The following is a 13,255-nucleotide window of genomic DNA, read 5'->3' as shown; positions in this document are numbered from 1 at the left end:
CTTAAACTTAAGGTTAAAGTCCCGAGGGGGACTAGAATAGAATCTCCTGGTGGGAAATGAAGCCACTTACCTTATCGGCCCTTTTTACACCGGTGCTTATTCCGCCATTCGCCAATTTTAACCTTACGGTTAAACTCAATGGCTCAACGGTATCTCACCCATGTCGGTCCACAGGGCCCCCACAAGGGTTCCAGGTATAAAAGGTCCTCCCAGGAGGTTACATTGGGGGATGATGTGCGTGGTGGACCTCCGAAACCTGGCCCTTAGAGAGACCGATTGTTACCCTTACCCTTCGCTTACCTAAGTACCCCCGGGAAGGGTTTCCTTGATTATTTAGACCATTAGAAATCAACAGGTAGAGTGGGAGAAAAAAAAGGCCTAAAAAGGCTTAAAAATTCAAATTACTTACTTGATAACCTCGATCAATTTTTTTAGGTCTGATTCACATTCTTTCTCGATCTTAACTCGAAAATTGAAGGCTTCTTCGTAATTCTTACCAGACTTTCCCACTTTGTAAAAACAAGCTCGACAGTTTAAAATTGTCATTTTGAAAAACTTCTTCAAGACCAGTTCTCACATTTTCTTCGATTTCGCGTGAGAAGTTGTTTGATTCCAATGATACACAAAAAAAACTTTATAACATTCATCTCCTCCTTCGCTGTGCTGTAATAAATATCAAGCCTTCAAAAGGGTTTAATTAGCACCTATCTAAGTAGGAGAACAGTTTTTACGTTTATTATGTAAGAGAAGTCTATTTGAATTGTAAAGGAAAGAAAAAATCCATTGAAACTACGATAAACAAATCTTGCGCCACAACAATGTTGTTATAAAAAGCGAGATAGCTCGTCATTTAATAATTTTTTTCTCTCTACTGTTCATGTTTTAGTTGGAATTATATGTAATCCTAAAAAGCGGAATAGACTTATCTTTTTTGAAAATTTCACTGCGTGAAACTAAAAAGTAGATTCTTTTATACCGAAATACCGTTTTTTACTGATAAAAATATCGAAATACCGATAAAAAAACAGGCAGTTTACCGATACCGGTAGAAAATGAAATACCGTAATCCCGTCGTTTTTTTCTGGTAATACCGATTTACCGAGGGAAAAAAGGCCCAATACCGTCGTACCGTAAAAGTGAAACCCCCCCCTTTTTGGTTGTTTCTCTTACATTAATTCTTTTCTTCATGAGCTCGAATCTTATATCTATATATTAATAGCGGTGGTTTGTGTGTCTGTGTGTCACCACTTTCGTTTTCGCAAGCAATGTTTTGTTCTCGATAAGTTTGTTTTGATTGACAGATCGGATAGAGCCTGGTTTAGACAATATTCAGCCTTTGTTTTGAAATTTAAGGCCCATCTACGTTTTGTAATTTTAATTTTTGCCCAGCTTTGCCTGATCATGTTTTTCTCTTTTCTTAAAGGAATGGTTCGGTAAAAATTTCATTTTTCTATTAGATGTCCTATCGGCTTCCCCTTTTAAAAAGACACACAGAGATATAAACTTTTAAACTAATTGATTATTCGTTCCCTTTAAAACGCCACTCACTTTTGTATGCCTTTTAAATGAGACCTTTTGCTTACGTCACAGAGACTGTTAAAAACTGTAGCTGTGTTTACTGAAGTGAATTATAAACCTTTTCTTAGTATAAAAGTGGTTATTTCTGCTAGAAACTGATGTAAAGAGTGGTGTATTATAATAAATCTGAGCTATATTTTTTTTTGAATACTTACCTAATGTATTCTGACTCGGAAAGCGATATATATTCGAGCTATGAAGAATATGGTAGCATTAGAAATGAGGCAGATTCTGAGAGAGAAGATGGTGTAAGCAAGAGAGATATGGATAACCTCATTAATAAGCTGAAAACATTTAATCCGTATCTCTATGAGCCTGAACGAGAAGTATCGAGTACAAGCGAGAGTGACACTTCTTCATCCGGAGACAAAAGTGACTATGAAACTTGTTCTGAAGGTAGAAGCGGCAGTTTAGATTGGTGTGAGTGTGAAGGCTGCCAAATCGAAACAAGAGAAATTGATTGTTTGTGTTGTAATGAAGTCGCAGCCTTAAATGAAAAATTTGATCAGGGAGACTTTCAGTGCATTATTGACTCACCACAATTCCCAAAAATGTACCTTGACGAGGATATTTTGGGGAATGTACTGACTGGGCTACACGAGACAAAAGGAGATCATTTGGAAGAGATACCTTTTTTTTTTTTGTATCATCTCTTTTATCACCAATTTATGGTATAACTAATAAAAATGTACAGTTTTAAAAATTTCGTTTTTTAATTATATACTATCTTTTATAATATATAAAAAGGAATCCCCACTCTAAGGCCTAGGACAATCGTCCGTTTCATAGGACCGTCGAATAGATCCCTAAGATACGCAGCATACAGGCAATTTTCTTGGTGGGTTTTCAAGACATTGGGAAAAAACAATCGCCGAGTAATCCCATCGTGTGTGCTTTCAAAGATACGAAGTACCTTCCCTGACCCTGAAGGAAAATATACCAAATATAAGGAAGGTGAAAAAGACGAGGGCGAATAATTTTGTTAACCTGTATGAATGAATATGTAATATACTAGATATAAAAAAAAGCTAGGATATAAAGAATACAATGTAAATGATCTAAAGAATATAATGTTGATACAGCTAAAAAAAGATAAAAAAATAATCCTGAAAAATGTACAACGGCTGTCATTTTTGTTTTGAATTACTTCCAGCTTATCAGGTTTTGGTGTTGGTGCAATGTTCCTAGGTAGATTAGGGATTATTGGAGTTGGCAAGGTCTTCTTTGAGTGAGCTAGTTGCACTGTCTCTTTTACCATATTATGCAGATAGGTGCGATCTTTTTCCTCCTTGATTGATTTAGCTGTCCAGTTATTAGTGATCTTGGACGATATGATGTCAAAGCGATCATTTCCATCTTTCGTTTTTGCTTGTCCGAGTTCACTCCCTTGATTAAAGTCCATGATTGCTAACTGACTTCTTGCAAACATTCCAGAATATGAGAAATGCTGTCTTTTAGGTGCCCAACGGTTATAAAGAGAGTGATAAACCTCTAAGATACCTGTATGACTGAATTTTGTAAGAAATTTCAATTCTGAAAGCAACTTAGGTTCGAGAAGAATACTTTGTAGAACCGTGAATGCTTCTGTGTTTGGTTTTATCCATTCTTTGGCTTTCTGTTCCTTCTTAGTGAGCCTGTAGTTTGAACATTTCCTGAACTTTTTACACCCAGTCCAGCGGTGTTTATTTTGCACTTGAAAGATGACGCTGGTCCATTTTTCACGCAATAGCTCTTCATCACCTTCACAAGTAGCACAACACCAACAAAGATGGTTACCGATTGACTTGATCCATTTTTCAATGATTTTGCAAGAAGCCTTTTTCGCTGCGGCACGTAAATGCTTCTTTAGGCTCTTGACAAAATGCCAAATGTCAAACTGGTGAATCATTTCAGTTTCGTGCTCGCGCATTTGTTTTCGAATACCTTTGTGGCGGTCGGTGGTCACTTGTTTTGGGGTGATACCTTTTGATTTGACTTTTGACATCACCTTTTTGAATCCTTCTTTTTCCATTCTATTTGAATTTCCCATCTCTGTAACTTGCGTTAAAGAAAATTCAAAAATCTTGTTCGTAATTTTATCCAAAAAAGAATAAGTCAAATACTTTGCATTGTGCCCTGGGCTGTCACATCTGCCATCGCCACAGAAGCTATAATCGCCATGCTTCTTTATGTCTTCGTAAACCTTTTTAGACTGTTCCTCGTAATTCTTATTAACGACTCCAAACAAAAAACGTTTTTGAATTGCATAAAACGCGGTCTTGGATAACCACTGGATACCTGCCAAATCAAAAAACGTAGCGATCCTCTTAAACGCATTGGCACTTAACAGGACAGAAGCTGCGCTTGCCAGATTTCCTTCTGAATAATGGCTGCAATTAGGCTGAGATCTCCACGTCGTGTCATGACCAGCAGGGCATTTCATTCTGATTATCAATTGACTTCCTTTGTAAACTATTTTGGTGATTGTTGTTGTTAAAATACAGGCAGGGTAAAGACAACGCTTTAACAAAAGAAGCAACGATACCCAGTAAACAATGAAGGCACTTTTAGACGGGGCATCAACGGACACTTCTTCAAGATATTCGGTGTCAATCCCAATAACACTCTGGTAATCTTTGTCATCAGATTTGTCGTCTATATCTGACTCGCCAGATGACAGCAAAGGCATTTCGGGTACGTGTGTTGGTGGGTCTGTCAATTCATCCGGTAGTGTAAGTCTATCAGTAAGTTCATTTTCCATTTTGCATTGGACTCCAACATCTCGAGTTTCAGCTCTCATCGATTCCGTTTGGGTTTCCTTTGTATTCAATTGACCCTCGAAGCTTTGAAATAGCTTGTGATGTTGGATGGCTCCTTCACAGACCTGACGTTTAGCCTTTTCTTGCGCTCTCCTTTCACTCGACTTTCGTTTAAATGGTTGTTTGTCTCTGTTATGATCGAACAAAGTTGGGATAGCGTCTTCCTTCAGCAGTCTACGCGGTGCAAGTCCAAGGAGTTCGTGCTAAAAATGAACCAATTTTAAGCTTTACAGCTACAAACAAATTTTCCAGAAAAACAAATCGAAAAAGGACTCTCACAACAGAGAGACAGAGTTATCAGGCATTAGTAAACGATGTACAATAAGTCATGCTTACTTGTAAATCTCTCTTGAAACAATCATCCTCGAAATGTAAGTGACACAGTTTCATGCTTTTTGTGGGTTTTTCTCGCTTTATATTTTGCAACCACCTCCTCTTGAGTGTTTCATCCTTAGGTAGATTTTACAATGACACTTTTGCTCTTCCTTGTACGTATGAGTTGTTAGTACAGTTCACTGCACCGTACCATGGCATGGTGGAAAGAATGTAAATTTCACGTGTCTGGAATCGAATCTTAAATCAACTTCACTTGGAAAAAAGTCCAAACTAACTATAAAAATGGGTTAAAACTAATTTTATCTCGTTGAAATACACTTTTTCGTTTCTCTTTTTTCTCTGAACAGCCTCCGTGACGTCACATACACAAAGTTGCTATTTAAAAAGGGGCTTTCTGTAAACAAAAGAATTGGACTACATTAAATAAAAAACATTTTTTTAGTTAAATCAAGCATTCCTGATTTATTAAAACCAATAAAATAAAAATATGAGGAGTCAAAATTTTACCGAACCATTCCTTTAAGTTTGAAATGTTTTCGAATGTATTTAACGATTTATTAATGACATACGAATTCTTTTCAAAACAAAACAAGTTTCTTTTATAGAAAAGAACATTTCAAATGTAAATCAAAACATAAGAATTAAAAAGTTTGTAGAACAATAACAGCATTCAAAGGGTGATAAAAAGCAAGAGAAGAAATTAGTCCATCTCTTTCTTCATATAATATAAAAACATTTAAGTGGTTGATACTGTTAAAAACTGTGTACGTCATTTTACATGTTTAAATTCGAAAAGTTATGACAAGGGTTTAAAAAAGAAATTTAGAATTGACTTATTTGTCTTTTTTAAATCTGATAAAAACAAAGTTGCACTATTCTTTGTGGCTTTTTCCTGAAGAATTGTCATTTCTATATTTCACTCCTCTTTACCATGACATTTTCTCAAATTGTCGAAAACTGGACGTATTTAATGCGAGCGAAGCGAGAAAAAGATCTCCGGGGGAGGGTCAGGAGGGTTCAGAAGCAGCCAACGAGCCCATTTCCCCGAAATATCTGTTTCCCTTTTCCAGGAGAGGACGTATTTTGAAAAATGGGGAAACAGATCCGATTTTTAGGAAAGACCTTTTCCTTAAAGCTATCTGTTTCCCCGCTCCAGCTGATGACGTCATCAGAGAGAAACAGATTAATATTTCTAGATGACATAATGAATTGGGAAACAGATCTCTGTTTCCATCAAAGATGATATTGCATTTGAAACATATGAAAATTTCCAGGAGAGGGTAAACAGATATCCTATTCCTTATAAGTTTGGGAGAACATATCAAAATTTTAATTCTGAAAATTGTGAAAACGAATCAAATTTTCTAGGGAAGATACTTTGAGATTAAAAGTTAAGGTTTTGGGGAGAAACTAGACTAGAGTCTACTTCTGGATGAACTTTGCTTTTTGATAATTTTTGATGACGCGGAGTCCAGTGAAGTATACTAGGAGCGTTTGGCGAGGTCGCCATTTTGAAAAAGAATGTTTAAAATCCAAATAACAAAAAAACTACTCGAAGTTGAAAGATATAATCAAAAATCAGAAACAAACATCAATAACAGATTTGCAATCCTTTATTCTCAAATAAAAACATTGCTTCGTACTGTTTTTACCTTCCAAAAACAACAAAAATCTGCCGGACTATTTTACAGTCCGCCTAAGCAAAAGCATATTACCATATGTAAAAACGGAAATTTATGTTAATTCCTTTCAGGAAAATCAGGATAGTCACTTTAAACAATATCTTCAATAAATTTCATGATGCACCTTATCTTCTATAAAATACTGAAATAAGAGAGCGACCTTCTAAACACGAGGCCGTTATAAGTGAAAAATTAGCCAATAAAAATAAGTCACAAAAGTCACGTGATAAACTACCAATCAAATAATAAGAAAATTAAGTACATCGAAGCGAGCGCTTACGGCGCGTGCCAAAAATAAAGAAAAAGTAGAAAATTATTTATAAGAAAAAATAACTGTAAAAAGTGAGGTTTTTACATCCTCAGCGACCAAAGAAATAAAAGTTCATGAAAAATTGATATGATATTGATTTCGTAATCTTCGCAGGTTCTGTCCCTCGATTGCAGCCTTTCTCGTACTGGTTCTCCCCCGATTATGTACTACTTTCTCAACAGTTTTCAACCATTTGAGCTGGTTCGGTAGCGGTGGGTGAAACATGTGTCTCAGGCGTCTGTTGATGGTTATCGACGATTTCAAAAGGAATGATTTTGGCCAGTGGGCGGTGAATAGATCCTCGTTTTCCATTCTTGGTGACGGTAGATAACTTTGCACCGCGGATGTTGCCATCTTTTCCACTGACAAGTTCTTCAACTTTAGCGATGGGCCATCTTGATCTCGGAAGGTGTGTGTCGTCTTTGACCAAAACTATGTCTCCGACGACGAGCTTACGTTTATCCGGTTTGTTGATCTCTCTGTACATATGTGATTGACGGAGTTCATTTATATAAATCGACGAAAAACGGTTACGGAAATGTTCTAAAATTTTATGTAAGTGACGAAGACGTTTAACTGGAACGAAAGTGTTCGCAGAAACAAAAGAAAAATTATCATGAATGTCAGTTCCAAAAATAAGATGATTAGGAGTAATGATGGTTTCGGTATCATCCTCGTTAACGTAGGTTAGTGGCCGTGTGTTGATGGAACTTTCAATTTCAATCAGCACGGTCTCAAGTTCTTCATAAGTAAGGAAAGAAAGTCCTAAAATCTTTTTAAGTGAGGATTTAACAGATCTCACCAGTCTCTCATAAAATCCTCCCCACCAAGGAGAAGCTGGAAGAATAAAACGTTGTTTAATGTTGAGCGATGTCATAAATCTTTTGACGGTAGACGAACGGAATGTTTTTGCATTGTCACTAATAACAAGCGAAGGCGTACCCCTTCGGGCGACGAAACGTTTGAATGCACGGATGAACGATTCTTTTGACAAGTCCGGTACCAATTCTAAATGGACTGCTCGAGAAGTAGCACACGTAAGGAGAAGAATGTAACATTTCAGACTGTCCTTTTTGGTTTTATCATTATCTAAAAAATTTCTAAAATAAAGGGGACCTGCAAAATCCATGCCAACAGAATTAAATGAACGTTCGTGAAAATCAACCCTAAAATCGGGTAAGTCCGGTGTTGGAGGTGAACGCAATGTTCTACCTTGAAAACGAATACATACGACACATTGTCTGATGGTGTTCTTCACGGCTTTTCTTCCTTGCACAATCCAATATCTTCTTCGAACATCGGCCAGTGTTGAATCAATCCCCTGATGCTTTGTCCGTTCGTGTGAATTCCAAATGACAAGCTTCGTGAACGGGCTGGTGGCGTTGCGAATCAATATTGGATGCTTTTGGTCTGTGGTGATATCAGCATTGTCAAAACGACCACGGACACGTAATAAATCGTCTTTCTCGAAGACACCAAGTGATTTCGTCAGCTTTCGATATGTTGGGATGGACTTCATTAGGCGTTGTTCCTCCTTGATCCAGTTGGTAAGAGCAGCTTCTTGTTCTTCAGATGAAATGACATCTTTGATATCGTGACCATTGTTGCATTTAGCTTTGATGTTGGAGACGAAGCGGTATACAAGTGCGGTAACTTTAATCAATTTTTGTAAGGTGCTGTATCTACCAACATCAATGATTTTGCTCAGGCCGATGTCATTGTCAGATTTGTCAGTCGTAAAAAGAAAAGAAACGCTACTCAAAACTTCATCCTTGCACTCAAAAGGATCATAAGAAGAACGACCATCAAAGTCAACAAAACGATTTCGAGCTTCAGAAAGAACGTCAGACTTATCAGTGTCGAGAAGAGAAGATTCGTTAGAAAGAAAAGAAGAAAGCTTATCTTCGTCAAAGAGTATCTCCGGTCCTTTAAACCATTTCTCACAAAAAGCGTCTTTAAACTGAGGAACCATCCTTGTAGGGATATCCGCAGGATTATCCTTTCCAGGGATGTGATGCCAATCCTCCTTCTGAACAACCTTTCTTGCAGACACTACACGGTTCTCAACCCAAGGCTTCCAAGTCTTTCTATTCCCTTTTATCCAGCACAAGGCAACCTTTGAATCAGACCAACATCGAGTAGCATCAACAGAAATACGACCGGAGAGAGCAGATCTAACATTATTCAACAAATCACTCAACAACACACAACTAAGAAGTTCAAGTCTAGGAATCGTCACCTTTTTCAAAGGAGCAACCTTACTTTTCGAAGTCAAAAAGAAAATACTGATCCCAGTCTCGGAAATCACTCTCAAATAAACAACACTACAGTAAAGAATCTCAGAACTATCACAAGCTATGTCTGGTGGAACCTTGTCGTCCCAACCACATTTAACTTTGCAAACAAGCTGAAAAATAGTCTTCACTCTAGCAGTGATAGGAGTCAAAATTCCTAAAGGGTCGTAAATAGAAGCAGCAAGACTCAAAATGGTTCTCTTAGTTAAGGTTATCGTTCGACCCTTTTCCAGAAATGAATCAAACCTAAAGACAAATACATCTTTGGAAATGTCCCACTCAACACCAAGTACCCTTTTGCATTCATCCTGAGATTGAAATTGGGATTGAGCAAACGAGCTATCATCTTCAATACACTTGGGTTGTAACGGTGGTTCTTTAGATGAGAAAAATTCTTGCAGTTCAGCGTCATTGGAAGTCCATTTCCTTAACTGAAGTTCTGCATCAGACATACTAGAAAGTGCTTTTTCACAGAAAATCTTACCACTTTCCACGGTATCAGTACCAGTGGTTATGTCATCGACATACAAATCAGATAAAAATTGTTCAACAAAAGCTTTGTCAGACTCGAGGTACTTCGACATGTGTTGACGAATCGTACCATTGAGTAAAAAAGGACTAGACGTCAAACCAAAAACAACTCTCAAAAAACGATAGACAACGACTTCTCTATCAGAGGACAGAGGGTCTCTCCAGAGAAATCTCAAAAAATCTCTATGATCAGGATGGATGCTGATATTCAAGAAAGCTTGCTTGATATCAGATAAAATACCAATCTTGTTCATTCTAAAACGTAGTAAAATGTCAAAAATTTTAGCAAGTAAATTTGGACCAGGATAAAGGCAATCATTCAAGGATACACCATTGACAGAACAAGAAGCATCAAACACGGGCCTTATCTTAGTGGTGACCTTGTCTTCACGGATAACTGGTCTATGGGGAATGTAATGAACGGTACCCTCCTCTTTCGCAATCTGCGCCTCAGGCACACGTTCGATAATTCCGTCTTTCTCATAATCAATAAAAATTTTCTCGTAGTCAGTATTGATACCAAGACGATCGAGACGCGAATTAAGGGATTCCAGACGTTTCACACAGGTCGAAAAGTTGTCAGGCACACTCTCGTGGTCGGGCTTGAAAGGCAGTTTCGCGACATACCTAGTACCATCATGGTAAATGTCTTTGGTAAATTGGTTAATCACTGAGTTATCCTCGGCACTCTCTGCCTCCTCTATCTGCCAAAACTTATGGAGCTTGGCATCAAGTGGATCAACAGTTTGTACCTCAACTCTCATTTGATGACTATAAGTTACTTCAGTCAAACCTTTGAAAACAACAGATCCACTCAAAATCCAACCAAGTAAAGATTCACAAGCCACAACACCTTCCTTGCTCTCACGTCTCTTACCAGTAAAAAAGCGAAAATAAAAATCGATACCAACCAATACCCCTATACTCAAGTCAAACTCCTCGGAAACATCTGCAAACACCAAATCAGAGAATTCATTCAACTTCTTTGCACAATCCAACTTCTGGTTTGCAATCGGGCTACAAATGTCCGGAACACAAAGAGCTTCAACTAAAACGTATTTAGAAGACTTCCGATGTTTCACTTTGAATTGAACAACTTCCAAACGTTTGATTTCCGCATTATTCAAATTTCCAAAAGTCTTAATCACTACATTCTCTTTTCTCACGCACTTTAATTTCAAACGGTCTTTTAACTCTGTCGTAATGTAGCTTCTTTGGCTTCCAGTGTCGAACAACAATCTTGTTTTCACACTGTTGTGACAACTGGAACCAAAGATCTCACTAGTTGCAGTCTGCAACAAAACGCTACGTGAAGAAACTTGAGCACAATTTTGAGAAACAGGAGTAGGAACAGAGTTGCAACTACAACTACAAGGAGCTTTGGATTCAGACTGAGGCTCACTATTTGCATCGGTCAAGATCGAGATCTGATTGTTAGAAATGTTATCAGCTTCAGATCTTTGTTTACCTTCATCGCAAATAGAAATGTGATGCCTCTTGTTACACCTATTACATGAGTACTTATCTCTACAAGCATTGGAACGATGTCCACGAGCCAAACAAACAAAACACCTCTTTTCTCTAATTAGAATATCCCGACGTGACTGTGTATTTGTGACCTTTCGACATTTAGCAGAGCTGTGACTCTTTTTACAAAAGACACAGACGTTCTTCTCAGTATTAGAAAAAAGACCAAGGGCACTATAAAGTGGATCACTCTCATCAGTTCGCTCAGCTTTTCCGCCACCAGAATTGGTGCAATTTTCCTGAGCTCTAAGTTCTTCATTGAGATAAGTGAGCAATAAATCTAGTGTCCAGATGGAACTTCCAAACTTCCTAGAGATCACAATTTTTAGCTCGTCAGGGAGTTTTTCTTTTAAGATAGGGATCAAAAGACTGCCATAACCTTTAGCTTCGAGCTTCAAGGCTTTCAAATTTCGCACACAGCTTTCAACGTGGTTGTAAAGCGTTCGAAGGCTCTTTATGTTGTCTTTTGATCTTATCTTCTGTATCCTCAAGAGGGATTGCATGTGTGACGAAATCAAAACTTGCTCGTTCCCATACCTCTCGCATAATATTTCTATGGCTTCCTTGTAATTATCAGAGTTTAGAGTCAAACCTTTAATCGAATCCAAGGCTTCGCCAGCCAAATATTTTTTCAAAAAATTAAAGCGGTCAATGTCGTTTATGCGCTCATTTTCGTGGATGGAAATCTTGAACTGATCCCAAAACCCTTGCCACTTGAGCGGATCACCTTTAAACGTAGGGAGCTCTATCTTTGGAAGTCGAGAAACACTTGTCCCAGAAGAAACGGATGCAGTTGGCAAAGAAACAGAAGCGGAGCCATTCGATTTTGCTATCTCCAAAAGCTTAATGTCAAGACAAGCATCGATCTCAGTTGCAGGAAGCATTAATCCCATGCTTTGAACTACATCGTCACTGATCTTTTCAGGGTCTAAAAGTGGGAGAATCTCTTTATTGATGTCGGAAAGTTGGGCACAAGTGGATTCTAGCATAGACTTAAAGGATCTTAACCTTGCCTCAGAAATGTCATCACCTTTAAGATACTTTTCGATATTCTCCATAGTGGACTTTAAGAAAGCTCTAAGGCCTTCTCTCCGCTTGAGTTTTCGATCCAGTGTCATGGTGATATAAAAGACGGAAACTTCAAACAAAAGCCAATTAAATCAGAGAAAGAAAAGATTTGGAAATTTTCCGACGCGTGCCAATCAAGGAAAGGAAAATTTCAACACCAAATCAAATTACCAAATTAAATAAAAAATCTCAAATACAGCTATCAACAGCTGATCTAAAAACGATGGGGAAACTTCAAACAATAGAATTCCACCAATCCTCACCTTTTGAAAGAAAAACTCTAGCGAAACACAATCACAATATATAGCCAAGAGTAAATAGAAAGAGAGATTCACTATAGTAAAGCAGGAAACTTTAAAATTGGACAAAAACGAGAAAGTATAAGCAAACTTCTCTAGCCAAAAAAATCTACTTTAAACAGAATTTCTTGAGTGCAAAAAATCAAAACAAAAAAAATATCTGTCAAAAAAAAAATTGTCAGTAAAATGTCCAATAAAACTACGAATTCAGACGGAATTTCGAAAAAAAAATCGTCAAGAAAAAATTCAGAATCGCAATTCAAAACTTTATGTTCTCCTCTTCCCACAGGAGAAAAAAAACAACCGGGAAGAATAAACGAATAAGGAATACTTTGAACAGGCCTAATCCTATGGACCGGAGATACAGAAACAAAGCCCTTTCACCACCCAGGCAGAAAGGAAAAACGAGTAAAAACACAGATCTTGGAGCAAAAAGTCTCAAGAATCAAAGATAAAATCTTGGAGTAATGATCTCAAGAATTACAGAAAAATCTCAGCAGAGAAAATCACAAAATCTCAAATATCAAGAAAAAACGAGACAAGAAAAAAACTTCTCAAAATAAAAAAAACTCAGAATGTCGAGTAAAAAACGGTCATACGTTTGTGAATCGTAGAGTCGTAGCCAATGAGCTTTAAATCGGATGCGGTATCAACCAGTAACCAAGCTGCTGTTGCGCCATGTAAAAACGGAAATTTATGTTAATTCCTTTCAGGAAAATCAGGATAGTCACTTTAAACAATATCTTCAATAAATTTCATGATGCACCTTATCTTCTATAAAATACTGAAATAAGAGAGCGACCTTCTAAACACGAGGCCGTTATAAGTGAAA

At 37.5% G+C, this 13,255-nt stretch overlaps 1 protein-coding gene across 1 annotated transcript; it reads right to left on the bottom strand.

Annotated features, from left to right (window-relative positions):
* Window positions 1-6,879: 6,879 nt before the first annotated feature.
* LOC136801376 (uncharacterized) lies at window positions 6,880-12,174 on the bottom strand. The gene has a single exon (XM_067058015.1). It carries the CDS (start codon window positions 12,172-12,174, stop codon window positions 6,880-6,882), a length of 5,295 nt encoding a protein of 1,764 aa, XP_066914116.1.
* Window positions 12,175-13,255: the final 1,081 nt, after the last annotated feature.

The sequence above is a fragment of the Clytia hemisphaerica genome, unplaced genomic scaffold (genome assembly GCF_902728285.1).
Source record: "Clytia hemisphaerica strain Z4C2 unplaced genomic scaffold, Clytia hemisphaerica genome assembly, whole genome shotgun sequence".
NCBI classification, from domain to species: Eukaryota; Metazoa; Cnidaria; class Hydrozoa; order Leptothecata; family Clytiidae; genus Clytia; species Clytia hemisphaerica.
Note: the sequence above shows the minus strand (reverse complement) of the source record. Positions and strands in the feature narration are given on the sequence as shown.

Coding starts and splice junctions, on each gene's coding strand:
- LOC136801376 (XM_067058015.1), bottom strand. CDS start 12,174: ATGACACTGGATCGAAAACTCAAGCGGAGAGAAGGCCTTAGAGCTTTC.